The sequence below is a fragment of the Neolamprologus brichardi genome, chromosome 6 (assembly GCF_056152115.1).
Source record: "Neolamprologus brichardi isolate AB-2024 chromosome 6, ASM5615211v1, whole genome shotgun sequence".
Classification (NCBI taxonomy): Eukaryota; Metazoa; Chordata; class Actinopteri; order Cichliformes; family Cichlidae; genus Neolamprologus; species Neolamprologus brichardi.
In genome coordinates this window covers 31,827,542-31,842,308 of record NC_142109.1, presented here as the reverse complement: position 1 = coordinate 31,842,308, position 14,767 = coordinate 31,827,542, and the positions used below count along the sequence as shown (strand labels likewise).

At 42.0% G+C, this 14,767-nt stretch overlaps 1 protein-coding gene across 1 annotated transcript; it reads left to right on the top strand.

Annotated features, from left to right (window-relative positions):
* The first annotated feature begins 5,384 nt into the window (after positions 1 to 5,384).
* Positions 5,385 to 10,087, top strand: rtn4rl2a (reticulon 4 receptor-like 2 a). The gene is made up of 4 exons (XM_006790578.2): positions 5,385 to 5,524; positions 6,113 to 6,339; positions 6,455 to 6,688; positions 6,866 to 10,087. The coding sequence occupies exons 1-4, from the start codon at positions 5,467 to 5,469 to the stop codon at positions 7,724 to 7,726; spliced, it is 1,380 nt and encodes a 459-aa protein (XP_006790641.1). The 5' UTR covers positions 5,385 to 5,466; the 3' UTR covers positions 7,727 to 10,087.
* Positions 10,088 to 14,767: the final 4,680 nt, after the last annotated feature.

The window sequence follows — 14,767 nt, the reverse complement described above, 5'->3', positions numbered from 1 at the left end:
TTGTTGTAGAGTTTATGTTGATACTTTAGTGTAGGTCCACAAAATCACAACACAGACAGAGTCTCGCCAGACGCCAATCCATCACGGAGCTCCTAATATAGAATAGATGGAATAACCCTCAGCCCTCCTGTGACCCTGACCTGATTAAGCAGTGGTCAAAAAAGTGGATGGATGGTGAAAAGTGAAGTTCTTGACTAGTGTGATGGAACAATTCTTGTTCAAGCGACTTTCTTTTATTTGCATCAGGCAGGCACTGAAAACACAGAAGCGCAGCTTTTTTAAAATGTTAGATCAAATTACACGCAACTTAAAGTTGTTAGCAGCTGAATGGGATTCCCATGATGCATTGAGTTTTTCCTTTCCAGTCACCTTTGCCCAGTGCTCTAATAGGGTAATATGGTACTACAAGGTCATTAAGATAAGATGGGGCCTGATTATTTAAGACCTTGTATGTGAGGAGCAGGATTTTGAATTCAATTCTGGATTTAACAGGAAGCCAATGAAGGGAAGCCAAAACAGGAGAAATATGCTCTCTCTTTCTAGTCCCTGTCAGTACTCTTGCTGCAGCATTTTGGATTAACTGAAGGCTTTTCAGTGAGTTTTTTGGACATCCTGATAATAATGAATTGCAGTAGTCCAGCCTGGAAGTAATAAATGCATGAACTAGTTTTTCAGCATCACTCTGAGACAGGATATTTCTAATTTTAGAGATGTTGCGCAAATGGAAGAACGCAGTCTTACATATTTGTTTAATATGTGCGTTGAAGGACATATCCTGATCAAAAATGACTCCAAGGTTCCTCACAGTGTTACTGGAGGCCAAGGTAATGCCATCCAGAGTAAGAATCTGGTTAGATACCATATTTCTAAGCTTTTCAGCGCCGAGTACAATGACCTCAGTTTTATCTGAGTTAAGAAGCAGAAAGTTAGTGGCCATCCAAGTCTTTATGTCTTTAAGACATTCCTGCAGTTTAACTAATTGGTGTGTGTTATCTGGCTTTATGGACAGATAGAGCTGGGTGTCATCTGCATAGCAGTGAAAATGTATGCTATGTCTTCTAATGATGCTGCCTAGGGGAAGCATGTATAATGTAAACAGAATTGGTCCTAGCACTGAACCCTGTGGAACTCCATAATTAACCTCAGTGTGTGAAGAGGACTCTCCATTTACATGCACAAATTGGAGTCTATTAGATAGATATGATACAAACCACTGCAGTGCAATACCTGTAATACCTACACTGCTTAATATGAAGAAGAATAAACAAAGCTTTTTATATACAACTCAAAGATCAAAAAGACTGGTAGGCTTATGAATGTTTATTTGAGCGGGGACTAAGAAAAATGACAAACCAAATTCAGCTATAATTTAATTACCCTGTGAGAATAATGATAGCAAGTGGAATTAATTAATTTGTAGCAAGTTAATTATTCTCTACTGATTTATCTACATTCATTAACAAATTTGTGAGCAAGCTTTTCTTGTAAAAGGAAGACATCTCATTATTCTACACTGACTTATCTTATTATTGAAGAACAACGGAGTCAACTTTGAAAAAAAGAGGCTACAATCAAATAACAATAGTGATGACGTGCTCCCCGAATGGCTGTCTTGTATTTCTGAAACTCAAAAAACGACTTGCCTTATAAGTAGAAGGAACTAATTAAATGCCACACCATTAACCATTGTGCCGCAGAGTGTGTGCCAGTGTGTGGAAAGACAGTCGCAGTATATGGTTAAGCGGAAGTGGTGACGCCAAGAGACCAAACAAATGAAAGACACTGGCAAAAAAAAATAAAAAATAAAGAAGAAGGGAGGGAGTACTGGAAGACAAAGAGCGAAGGGATGCAGGAAAGGGGAGGCGAGCAAGATGAGGGAGAACAGCACGAGCGTTTTTGTCTGTGACAATTGGACAGACGCTGAAAAATGCTGGTGCCTCTGTATACGCGCGTGGAAGATAGACGGACCGTGCCAGTGAGCAATGTATTAATTAGCTTCAAAACAATATGACATGTTGAGTCACCTTCGAGAAGTACATGTCCGGGGCTCCTTTTGTTTTGCTGTTTGTGTGCGTGACACTGCACTGTCTATGTGCTGTCTGTGTCTTTGAATCATTTTATGAGGCATGGCATGTGGTCACATCCTCCTGTCTTTCTCCTTTCTTCTCATTACTCTGGGCCCAAGGGACACAAATACACTGAGTCTACAAGTTGTGCATGCAATAATAGTTATTTGATTAAGTTTCGTGGAAGGAATGAGCAAGCAGAAGACGTCCACCTTTACTGAACTTCATTATATCAGCAACACTAAAGAAAGAACAGCTAAACGAGAGTGTTTAAGTGAACTATTCACAATGGGGCTAAAATCCAATACCAGGAAGCTATAACCCATTTTTATATCTTCCAAATAAGGTGTGAGAAGAGAGGGATGTGTTGTTACCTTGGCAACAGACACACCTTTACTACAGTATCCCATTACACTCACTGGCATCCACTGCAACCTGCTATCAGTGTCACGTCACACGGGACAGAATTGCGCAGGCACACCTGCAGACGAGAGTACAAGAGGCCCATTTTGATTGGCTGACGGTGAAATCAGTTTATTTTAGAGTGCAGCAGGTGCAGTGACGCACGCCTCTGTTTGTTACTAATGGTGGATGAAAGCCCAGCATAGATTGGATAAAGCGATGTAGGACTGACATAGAAAGACAGAAAGGTAAATGGGAAGATAGACGGGTTAGGAGATGTGCTGGAGTGGGAGCAGGCTGGGGAAGCCTCGATTTGTTTTTTGTGTGGGGATTACACAAACAGGACGTAGCGATCATCATCACACAACGAAACCGTGCCTACACAGTATTGCGAACCTGCTGTGTGGGTGACTGGCACAAGCTGACTGACTGACACACTGCGGTGGCATTTAGACAAAGTTTGCCTCAACAGGCAAGCATGCTAACACGCAAGTACAGACAGTCACAGACAGACACACTACCACAGCTGGCGGCGTGGGTGTGTGGAAAGGGAAAGCCAATGAGGTGCTGGTCGTGGATGACCAGCGGCTACTGAAGCTTGCGTGTCCACAAGTCCAGTTAAGTACAGAGCAGGAGGTGTGAAGGAATAACAGCACACACCGTGTATTGGATCCCCTCAATTACTCATTTGTTTATCGTGCCTGCGGCTCAGTTGGCTTTGTGTAGAATGGCAGTTACAAACTGTGTGTGTATTCGCTTATGTATGCACCCGTGCACACGCCCGAATGTGTGACTCTTTCCTCACTCATACGCTCATCTGTTGAGCCGCCTGTGTGTTTCTATGAATGGGTATGCTTCTGTTGTCTACATTCTCACATCTCTCGGTCTGAGCGGCGGTCTACATTTATTTTTAATGTCAGACACACAAAGAAAAGCTGAAATTATTCTTCAAGGTCAACTCTGATCCACTCTAGTGCGGCTCGAATGATGCAATTTCACAGTTATTGTCAGTGTGAAGGTTATTTTCCTGTATTTTGAAAGTGTTGGTTGTGTAATGCCACATTAAAAAAGTGCTCGCCAAAAACACACTGTAACAGTTTATCCATAGATTTTTATGCAGCTTTAAACTCTTGCATGTCAATTGAATTCATAATTTAATAAAGCAAAACTGAGTCATCTCGAGAAGGTAGACGGGAAAACACATTCATCAGTCTGAAGAGACCTTAGATGATTGCACAAAAGTCTTCAACATATAAGCAGAAAATTTCCAATATAAAACATTTTGCAATCACTTCTGTCCTACTGACTGCAGATGGCTGATGGCATGTCTGTCCCCTTAGGCCAGTGTTTCAAATAGTGGAGCTGGACTCACTGGTGGGAAATTGAGCCACAGCAGGAGTGAAACTCAGTTACATGTAAGATGCATGTTAGGATATATAGATCAAAGATGTTGTGCTGACCCTTATCGCTGAAATGAAACTCGGATTCTTTTTATTGTTATTGCTGGATAAAAAGGAGGTTTGGGCTGAATTCTAGGTGGGGAATGCCCCCAAAAAGTTTCCTTACTTATGAAATATACTTGCTTAATGTCATATTATGGTTAAAATTGCACAAAACAGCAGTTTGTTTAACTGATTGTCCAAACCTGGTAATGCATGGGGGCTATCTGCAAGGCATACCCTGGGTTGCCAGTCCATCACAGGGTAGTTTATCTAAAAAGGCTGAAAGACTACAAAAGACTTTTGTCCTTGATTGCATACCCAGTACACTCCTTCAGATGGTGGACTGCATGTTTAAAACTTAATGTGATCAAATAAAAGTCAAATGAGAGCATAATTTATCACATGGTGACAGTGTTACATCTGATGCTATCTTGCTATCTTACAGCTGGTGGTTGAACACAAGCAATGACAGCTTGAGGCACAGACAGACAGCAAAACAGTTTTCAAGTGGCATGAATATGAAGGCATCTGTTGTGTTTTACTGTCTTTTTCCTTTTTGGATTCATTACTAGCCAATCACCCCTCCATTATTAACCGAATTAACAATATTTCAACTACTGCAATAAAAACGTAGAAGAACAAGAAGAAAGACATTAGCAGAGAGAGGAATTATGTTTGATAACCCCCATCCCCATCTTCATATCTCAGATTTTCTTTAACACGCCCAAATGTCCTTAAATAGTAAATGAAACCTCACTTCCATATGTCCACTTCTATCTCGTTTAGCTAATGATTGCCATTTGATATCTTCATCATCAAATTATGTCAGGAGCTATAATTAATCTACCAACAGTATGACTGGAGTATGTCGTAATTAACCTCCACACCAAACAGGCCACAATTCAATCACTGTTGTTTTGAGTGACTCTCTTCTGGCACCGAGCTCTTCCTTATGGTTGAGTCATGATTCGGGGGCATCCTTCTTTCCTAAGACAGGACCATCTAAGTATTTTTCTGTATCTTTCTGTCTGGCTGCTGCGCGCCGGAAGCAGACCATAATAAGCGTCAGCCAGGAAACAAGCTATGCGCTCTTCTCCTACCCGTCCTCCGCTCCTCCACAACTCAGTCATCATTACCGGGCACCGTGCCTTGGCTCATTCACCCCTCCCTACACTGCTTCTACATTCACTCTTTAGCACTCCCTCCCTCTTTTCCCAATGTGCGTCGAAAAGTCTCCTCCTCTCACAGAGTCTGAGCGCACGTCTCCAACCAGCCTTTACGCATGAGCAAACTCTCCAAGAGAATCCCCTACGGCCGGCCCCTCCCCTTTCCGTTTCTTACCGCCCTCACTCATTCATGACCCCGATCAGTGACGTAGGAGATTCCACGGTGCCTACTGCCGTAGGCAATGACAAGGTGCCTGAGTATATATGGGACACTGGTAGCCATCAACCGGCACACTCTCAGTCGCTCCGACTCGGGAACCAGGGCATCAGCGGAGATAGCAGGCTTTACTTCGCGGTCTTAGGCTAACTCGCTTTGGGCTTTGGTTCAGGATGGAAACTTCTACTTTTTCTCGGAGCCGACGATGCTCCATCATGCGCAGCTGCAAAAGTAAGTTTCTCTCTATCTTCTTTGGTTTTGGATACCCATTGGATTCAAATGACAGTTAATGCTGCTTTGCTTTAGAACTCGAACACTTTAAAGTTTTTTAAAATATAAGAATGTGTGAAGGACTTTGACTTATATGAAACAGAACATCCAAAATTTATATATGGATGGATGATACAAAATTGAAATGAAAGTCTGTCAGCTCTCTGTCTGTTTGGTGATTTATTCGAGCTAAATTGGATGTACAAGTGTGTTAAGAGCCTTTTCTTTGACTCAGAGAAATCGTTGCTATGATTTGATTAAATCCCTTTCCGATTACGCTGTGCGTAATGGTCGGCGTAAGTGCAGTGCCAAGGTGTAAACTTAATTTACTGCGACAGATAAGGTTTCTGTACATGAAACCTCAGAGAAAATATGAGTAGATACAAGCCATAATCGCCAAAAACAATTAAATATTTTTCTTATCTAAAAATGAAGGCAGATATTTACCGTTATGCACTCTGCATGATGTTTCGTTGAATGGTAATGGATGAGTATCGCACCATGGACAGCTCCCACTCACTTCCTTCTCTCTGTCCCCGCTCTTTCTAGGCGGTCTCTCCCTCTGGTTGGTGGTGTGGCTAGTCCTTGGTAAGCCAAGTCCGGCATCGGCATGTCCGCACCTGTGTGTGTGCTATCCGACGCCGATGACTGTGAGCTGCCAGGCGCAGAACTTCACCGCCGTTCCTGTCGGAGTGCCGTACGAGTCGCAGCGCGTGTTTCTCCAGAACAACAGGATCACGGAGCTTAGAGTTGGCTCTTTTGGCTTCGGAACTCAGGTAAGAAAGAATAAAGAAAGCAGCATCTACGGTGTGAAGTTGTTGCTTTTCCACACTGAAAGTTTAAAAGTAATGAAAAATATAATCAAAAATTTATTTCATTTTCTCCCCTCAGGTTCTGTGGCTGTTTTCCAACAACATCACGTGGATTGAGGCAGGGGCCTTTAGTGAGCTGAGGGACTTGGAGGAGTTGGACCTGGGGGATAATCCTAACCTCCACAGGTTGGAGGGGGGAGCCTTCCGTGGACTTGAGAAGCTCCAGAGCCTCCACATGCACCGCTGCCGGCTCACTGCCCTGCCCCATGACATCTTCCACAAGCTTTACAGTCTGCAGTTCCTTTATCTGCAGGTAGGGGCGCTGGAAAGCCATGCACATGCATACAGATAACTCTGACACATTGAAACACATGCATCCACCCACACATGTGCCTTCACATGCAGCATCACACGTGTTATCAATATTACCAATCACACTCACTGTGTCGGATTTTCTGAGCCTAAACAACATTTTTTCTCCAATTTGCAGGAGAATAATATTCACTTCCTGCAGGATGACATCTTTTCTGACCTCATCAACCTGAGTCAGCTGTTCCTGCATGGCAACCGTATCCGTACCCTTTCAGAGAACGTGTTCCGCGGCCTGGTCAACCTCGATCGCCTTCTCCTCCACGACAACCGCATCAGACAGGTGAACCGCCGGGCCTTCCGTGACCTTGGCCGCCTGACAATGCTCTTCCTCTTCAATAACACTCTGGCTGAGTTGCCCAGCCAGACTCTGAGGGACACCCAGGGCATTGAGTTCCTCCGCCTCAATGCCAACCCCTGGTCTTGTGGCTGTGAGGCCCGTGCCCTGTGGGAGTGGTTCCGCGAGGCCCGTGTCTCCTCATCTGAAGTCATCTGCTCCTCCCCTTCCACCCGTCGTGGCCAGGATCTCCGCTTCCTTCGTGAGATGGACTTCGCCCTCTGCCCTTTGCCTGACCCTGGCTCCATTGCCGGCTCCACCACCACCACCTTCAGCACCAAGACCCGCTGGTGGTTCCACAAGAACAAGCCCCAGTCATCCACTAAAGGTGTCTTCGAGAAAGCCTCAGAGACTGTAAAGGCCGGTTTGCATGGAAAGGGACCATCAACAATCACCTCAGCAGTCAAGTATGAGCTGGGAGAGGATGAGCTGGCGCTGCCCAAACTCGAGCAAGAAGAGTACTGGGCAAACTATGGCAACGAGGACTCAGGTGTCACCCTGCGGTGCTTTGAGCTTGAATGTCCACCTGAGTTCGACCTGCCTCCATCTTCCTCCTCTCCCAGATCCTCCTCACCCTCTTTTCTTTTACTACTAGCCCTTTCTGTTTTCACCCTCTGCCTCAACCTCCACCTGCTATTCGGCTGAATCTGACTCTTAGTACCACACCCCTACCCTTCCGGCCTGTTTTAAAGGCTGTGAGGATCCCTGTTAGACTTTCTACACCCCCTTTGCCCGCTTTGCTGTAAGCAAATCCTCAAGGCACAGCAAGGGAGATGGGGGGACGGTTAGATTTGAAATCTACCAACTACAGGGCTTAACACTTTTCAGGGCTGCTAAGAGTTCTTCAGCTAAGGTATATATTTATCTACAATGCTCTGCAGGTATGGCTTTCTCTGCCTTACCTGTATGATGTCATGTTATGATGCCCTGTAATCAGGGCTACGAGGGCTGAGTCCATCTCTAGTACAAACGCAATTTGATAGCAGCTGTGAATGATGTTGTCAATTCTGTCACCTCAACTTATTTAAAACTACTAGTGCTTTTAGTGCATCCAATTAACTGGTTGCTGCAAATGCTACAATTACTGTTAGAATCAGTGCACAGTAATGAAAATACTGTAACCACTTAAAGTGTCATGTAAATAGTTATGTGTACTGTGAGTGTTCAAACTAATATCTGTGGTTCATCACAATCATGTTCATCTTGATCCAGAAAAACTGTGAAGGCTTGTGCTTCTACAGGACAGAGCACCAGGCGCAAAACGAAGTCGAGGGCCTTAGAGCGAGAGAGGAGAAAGGGAAACAAAACTGTGAGGCTGAGAGGGAGCAAAAAGAACGAGAGAGAGATGCACGGACGTCACGGAAGAGGGAAGGGAGACAAAATGGCAGGGAGAGGAGGGGAGGAGATTTCGAAGGAAACAGCTTTAGAAAGAAGAAGATGTGGGTGGAGACGGGAGTGTTCGGGCAGCAATAAGAAAAGAAGCAGAAAAACAGCGAGACAGAACAGAGGACAGTGCTGGCGGTAGAAGCAGCAATTTGCAGGAGACAAATAATAAATCTACTCATCAGTAGTTGTTCCATCCATTACACTCATACCGTTCGCCATTTTCTGTATATATAGTGTTGTTTTGCGACAACCACAGGGAATGAATGCTTCCTGTCAGGAAGCCAGAGATTTTGTTTTTTGGATGTCTTTCTGTGACATATTGATATAATGTGTGATGATTGTTGACTTGGATGCAGATGAAGATCTTGATAAAAAAAGATATATTGAATATTTCTCGAATCATTCCTTTCTTTGGGGCAGTTTTTGCTGAATATATTTTAACTGAGGTGCACTTCATGCACCATCATAAAAGAAATGTGGGATCAAAAATGCACAAATTGTCTCAGTGCATCTGAAGTGTGGTGACTACACTGGACTGAACGGACTGATCACTTGGCCACATGGAAAGCTCTGACTTAGCGGGCATCTGTGTGTGTGCATAAATGGGGATGAATGGATTCACAAGTAGGCAACACTGCAAAAGGCAAGTACGTCAGTAGGTTTCTCACTTTTGTGATTCATCAACGGGCGATGCCAAATGGACAGACAAAGCGCAAACAGGCTGATTTGTAAATACACCAAGAGAGCAATGAGAGAGTCTGGAGAGAGACAGGAATCCGAGTTAAATTTAGGCTCAAAGACTGACATGCAGAAAGACTAATGGAAATGATATGAAGTGAAACAGGAAAAATGTGCTGAGGCAGCAGACTGGAGAAATGCTCTGATGGAGCAACACAAGAAGGGAAAAACAAAAGAAACAGCAGGAAGTTATCTTATACATGAAAATTTTAGATATCCATCAGGAGGGTTTATTAATTGCTTCTTCTTGAAAACAATTTACTGTAAGGACTTGGAAAAAAGGGAAAGATAGTGTAGGTGTACTCATGCACAGCTACTCTTTTTCCTAACAGTCTTTTAAATTACTCACTGTTATCCTAAAGCTTTCTCGAGCTCTCGAGGGTAAAGACAGGATGAAAGGAGGTGATGTCTGGCTGTGACGGTGGTGAGAAGGGCAAGGCAAAGATGTAGTAGGAGTGAAAGAGTAGGAGGTAGTGAGCCACGTACAAGCCAGCTGGCCTTGCAAGGGTTACAGAAAACTAGTTCCTCTTTGAGATTTTCTTTTTTTTGTCAACTGAGTTCCCCATTAGGAATGACTTTGGAAAATATTCAGTGTCATCTTTGTCAGCTTTTTAGTCTCTTTCACAGTCTAACGGAGGAGGTCAAACTGAGCCCGGGTGCTCTTCAGTGGCCATGACAGTGAGGTCACTGTCAGATGACCAAAGTGCCAGTTATACCATTTTCCAATTTTTGTTTGTTTTTCTGTCTGCATGTTCTATGTTTTGTATCTGAAAAAGAAATGATACTATATGAAAAATCTGCTTATTTGGTATTTATTTTTACTGTAAAAGAAAATAAAAGATGTTCTTCAAAAGATGCACCATAAAGAAAGAATAAATTCATACTTGTTTTAACAAAGCATTTTCTAAAAACGTGTGGGCGTTTCATTCTATGTCTTGGCAACTGTCCAGTCATACACCCAAAGCAATCAAACTGCACACACACATATGCACGCAAGCATGCACGCACACACAAAATCACGTGGACACACAGACACAGTTGCCATTGTGTAAGTCCTCCAGGCAGTTATCCAGCTTTCTTAACGGTGCAACTACTCAACAGAGAAAGAGAACAGGAAATGTGGGGGTGAGAACAGTGAGGAGAGTTAAACTAGTCACTGTTTAAGGTTCAACCTGCCTCAAAAGGAGCACCTGCTCTTGCAGTAAGATCACATAATCAAAAAGAGACACCAATAATGATAGTAATCAAAATATAATGCTCATAAGTACTGTTTATGGCCACAGGGTTATTTTTGCCAAAAAAGGAAAAAGAGAAAAGTAAAAACTTTGGAACATTTTACAATAAACAACTGATATTAAAGGAAACGTTGCATATCATCAAAACTTTATTACAACACTCAAACACTCTCCTCTGATCAAAATGTCTGGGAGGAAGTTACACTGACTTATGTTGGATACAGCTGGACTAATTTATTTTGCAACCACCCAGAGGAAAGTTGACCAACACCATACTTTAATGCTACAACAGACATCCTGTGATACATGCTCAAAGTTACCACTGTGACACGTTTATGACCAAAGAAAAGGTGGAAAATAAAAGCAGAGCAAAAACATGGAAAGTGAAATGATGATAATCGAGCTGACAGGTTACAGCAAAGTATATGATGTGTATTGCAGTGGTGTGCCTATTTTCATTTAACCTTTTCCATGCATCAAATCTTGATTTATTAGATCTAAACTGCACAGTCTGGTTTTGAAGAAATAATAAATCCTAAAGCATTTATTGATGTCATACATCAGCAGATCATCAAAGTAATTATGATGCATCCTCTGGTGACCATAAATGATCCATTTTAGAGAGAGTGAAACACTGTACCCAAAACCTCTCTGGTCTAAGTAGCCACACAGGACTCTTTGCATGTAGCATATCTACTGGTTGAATGCAGAGAGAAAAGGAAATTGTAAAAATACAAGAAATTTCAGTGATCTGAGAGGTGGACATTACTAAACTCTTTCATCAGGCTGGGAATATCTTTAAATCTGGATATAAGTGAGAAAAGTGGGAGGAAAAAAAGGTGTTTTTGGGGAGTATCTGAGAAATGAAGTCTGTATATAAACTAAGATGTACCCACACAAAATTATTTTGTTTCCAAAAAACTTTGTGCTTTGAGATCTCGTCCAGTTGCTCTGGAAGTAAATTAAATTGTAATTTATACAAATCAGTGAGAAGCATTTGTTTTTTAGTAGAATGCAGCAATAATGGACCGTGCACAGAGTTATCAAGCTGGCGGGTAATTACCTAACTACTTGGCAAGTGGGAGTTTTAGTTTAACTATAGATGATTTAGTAGAGCTTGCAAACATCTTTAATAAAATAAAAACAAACAAAACAAATTGTTTCATTGCTTTGATGCAAATATGGGAACAAATTCCTAATCTTTTCACATTGTCCATTGTGTGTGGCAGACTTCAATCTGTGCAAACACAAAGCTGCTACATACAAAAGTCACAGACTCCTGCTGCACACACACTCTGTGGCACAGAGCTCGCTCCGTGGAATCACAGCTTGTCATGCCTATATAAGGATGAAACAAGCACATCAGACAGCTCATCCTTCACATTCCTATTGGTCTCCAAGCTTTTGTTTGGCAGAAAAATTCTATGACGCACTTCGTCGTAGAGTCCATTTAAACTGTGTGGGTTTGATTGCATGACGTCCATGTCACTCAACCATTGGATCAGACAAAATCAGAGCCACAGCGAGTAGAACGGGGAGGCAGGACACGAATGTATCCGTATAAGCTACAGTATGTTGAATAGATGAATATTAATGACTACAGAGTTATTGAAGAGAAGTGAGGGAGCAGCTCAGAAACGAGGAGGAAGCTCGTTTCTCTGCACTTGTTCAAGTGCGTCACTACTTTGTCACACTTATTTCCACCTGCTGGGCCTCATCCCTCTCTTTCCCTCTCGCTCACGCTCACACACACACACACACACACACACACACACACACACACACACACACACACACACCTTCTCACGAGCATACGCAATTTGCATGTCTTTCGACTTTATGCTGAGCAGCTGAATTTACACCACCTCTCAGATTCCTGTGCAACAAATCGAAGATCTTTTCACATCTTGACACGAGGTCTTTGTGTTCCTGCTTTCACACGTCTCTTTCTGTAAAGCACGCTTGACGTCATGTCTGTTGCTCTTCTCATATTTCTGTACTTTGCTTCCTATTTGAACCAAGAACCTTCCCTGATACATGGTTTTTTCCTTTTTCATAGAGATAAATAGAAATGTGACCCTTTCAACCTCTCATTTGGAGGTTTTTGTGTTTGGCTGATAGCTGAATTCGCTCTATCACTGTCATTTTCTAAATTACTTTACATTTATGTTTGATGCTTTCTTTTGATCCTTCAAAGGATTCTTTGTCAGTTTCTGCAAAAACACCTCACCGTACATAACTGTTCATTATTTCTTTTGTCCCTTTTTACGGCCGGTAGGAATAGAAATATCTTGCATATCAAAGAGACGACAACAAAAGTTGCTTGCTATAACAAGCTGAGAGAGAAAAGCTTTTTGATCCATTTTACAGCCATGAGGCCAGTTTTTATTTTCATTAACTTCATTCATATAAAACATATGGAAAGGTTAAGAGTTATGCATGCATTATGCATAAGGTAAGCCCATTAAAAACTGCAGTACAGCAAATATATTCAACTTTATGGAAATGGTAGTATTTGATGCTTGATGCTATTCGTTTAAATAAATCAAATCATGCCATCTATTACAAACAGATATGCATGGTTATGTCAGACAATATAGACAGCATCTTCTGTGCAGATAAAAAGTTAGCACACTCTTACTCATATCATGTGTGCACTTGGGAAAAAGTGAAAAGTCACTGACGCCAATATGAAGTTAAAAAACGCCGCTCGCTGTTAACAGAATGCGATGAAAATGAGGATTTGTGTAAAAGAGAGGGAGACGGAAAGCTAGCAGCAGAAGAGGTGTGACGTTTGAGTCATGTACTTGGATCTCTTTTCAGCGAGAACATTTGGAAGGCTTAAGTGTGCAAGCACACACACACACACGTGCGAATGCACCCCCGTTGGCAGCATTTGGCGTTGCTAGTACGCCTTAAGAAAGACCCACTGGGAGACAGACGTTTCTCATCGCATCACACAAGCGGGATCCACGCACATGCATGCCCACACACACACACATGCATACTACACACTGACACCTACATGCAGACTCACCCTGTTTCCCCAGCCAGGTGGCTCCAAAATAATCTTTCCATGGCATAAACATTTACATTTCAGTGTGTATTTTGGTGTTTCTGAGGTGACAAGTACGTCAGGATCTCTGCTGTCATCTTGATCCCCCTGAAAATTTTTGAATTTAAACTAAAAATTGCCTGTTCACAAAGATGTTTATGTATACATTGAAAAAGAGTCCATGCAGAGCGCTGAGTAGATACCAAATAAGCAAAGATGAAGAAGCTAAAACACACAGGAAACAGATGGATGAAATCGCATACAGATGTCCCAGATTGTTCTAACATCATCTGTCTGTTTGTCATCTAAAGTGAGATGAAAGAGCGAGACGAGGAGGTGGGAAAGAAAGGGAGAGAAAAAACAATGGACTGAAAATAGAATATGACAGGAGAAACAAACGCACGGAGAGATGAGGGGCATAGAAGGAAGGAAGATATATGTTTACTATATCGTGTCCTCTGACATGGTTATCTAACCTTTCCTACTTGTTTTACTTTGCCACTGTAAAGTTCTCCCTGTCATTATCACCCAATGCTGAACCTGGTGAACTCGGTAACTGTGATAAATTCTGACTCAATCAAATTATGCCATCTGTTACAAACAGACATGCATGATTATGTCAGAGAATATAGACCCAGGAATCTATTTTGTGCCCTACAATGCCAAACTCACCCAGACCCAGAAAACATAGCGTCTGAGTTACAACAGTTACTTTAACCCTGGAGAACCATTGGTTTCCCTAGAAAACCAATGGGGTCAGAGCCGACCCCATTGGTTTTCTAGGGAAACCAATGGGCTAGATGCAGTTTTATGTATGCTTTTTCCTTCCAAATATGGTAAATAACATCATTTCTCGTTTATTTCACATTATTTGTAAAAAGAACAAACTTTGAAATATTGTATAAAGATCCTGGTTTGGCTTCTTTCTTGACAATTTGTTTAAAAATTCTCTTTTATTGCAAAATATTAATAAAATATAGGCAAACTACAGTAGTACTACTGCTGATGTGTTAACAGTAAATGCATCCTACATGCAACATGTCAATATAATATTAAAATCAACTGTAAAGATGACATTTTGTAATATCTAACAGCAGAAATTACAACAAAAGCTAACAGTTGATATCATAATTTTTTAAATCTGTGATAAAAAAAGATTGGGATGATTAACCAATAAGGGAGATTTTTTATAGATTCCATGGAAGGAATATGAGCCTTAATATCATTGGTCACATTATTACCTATACTACACCTTGGACTCTATTGTACCTC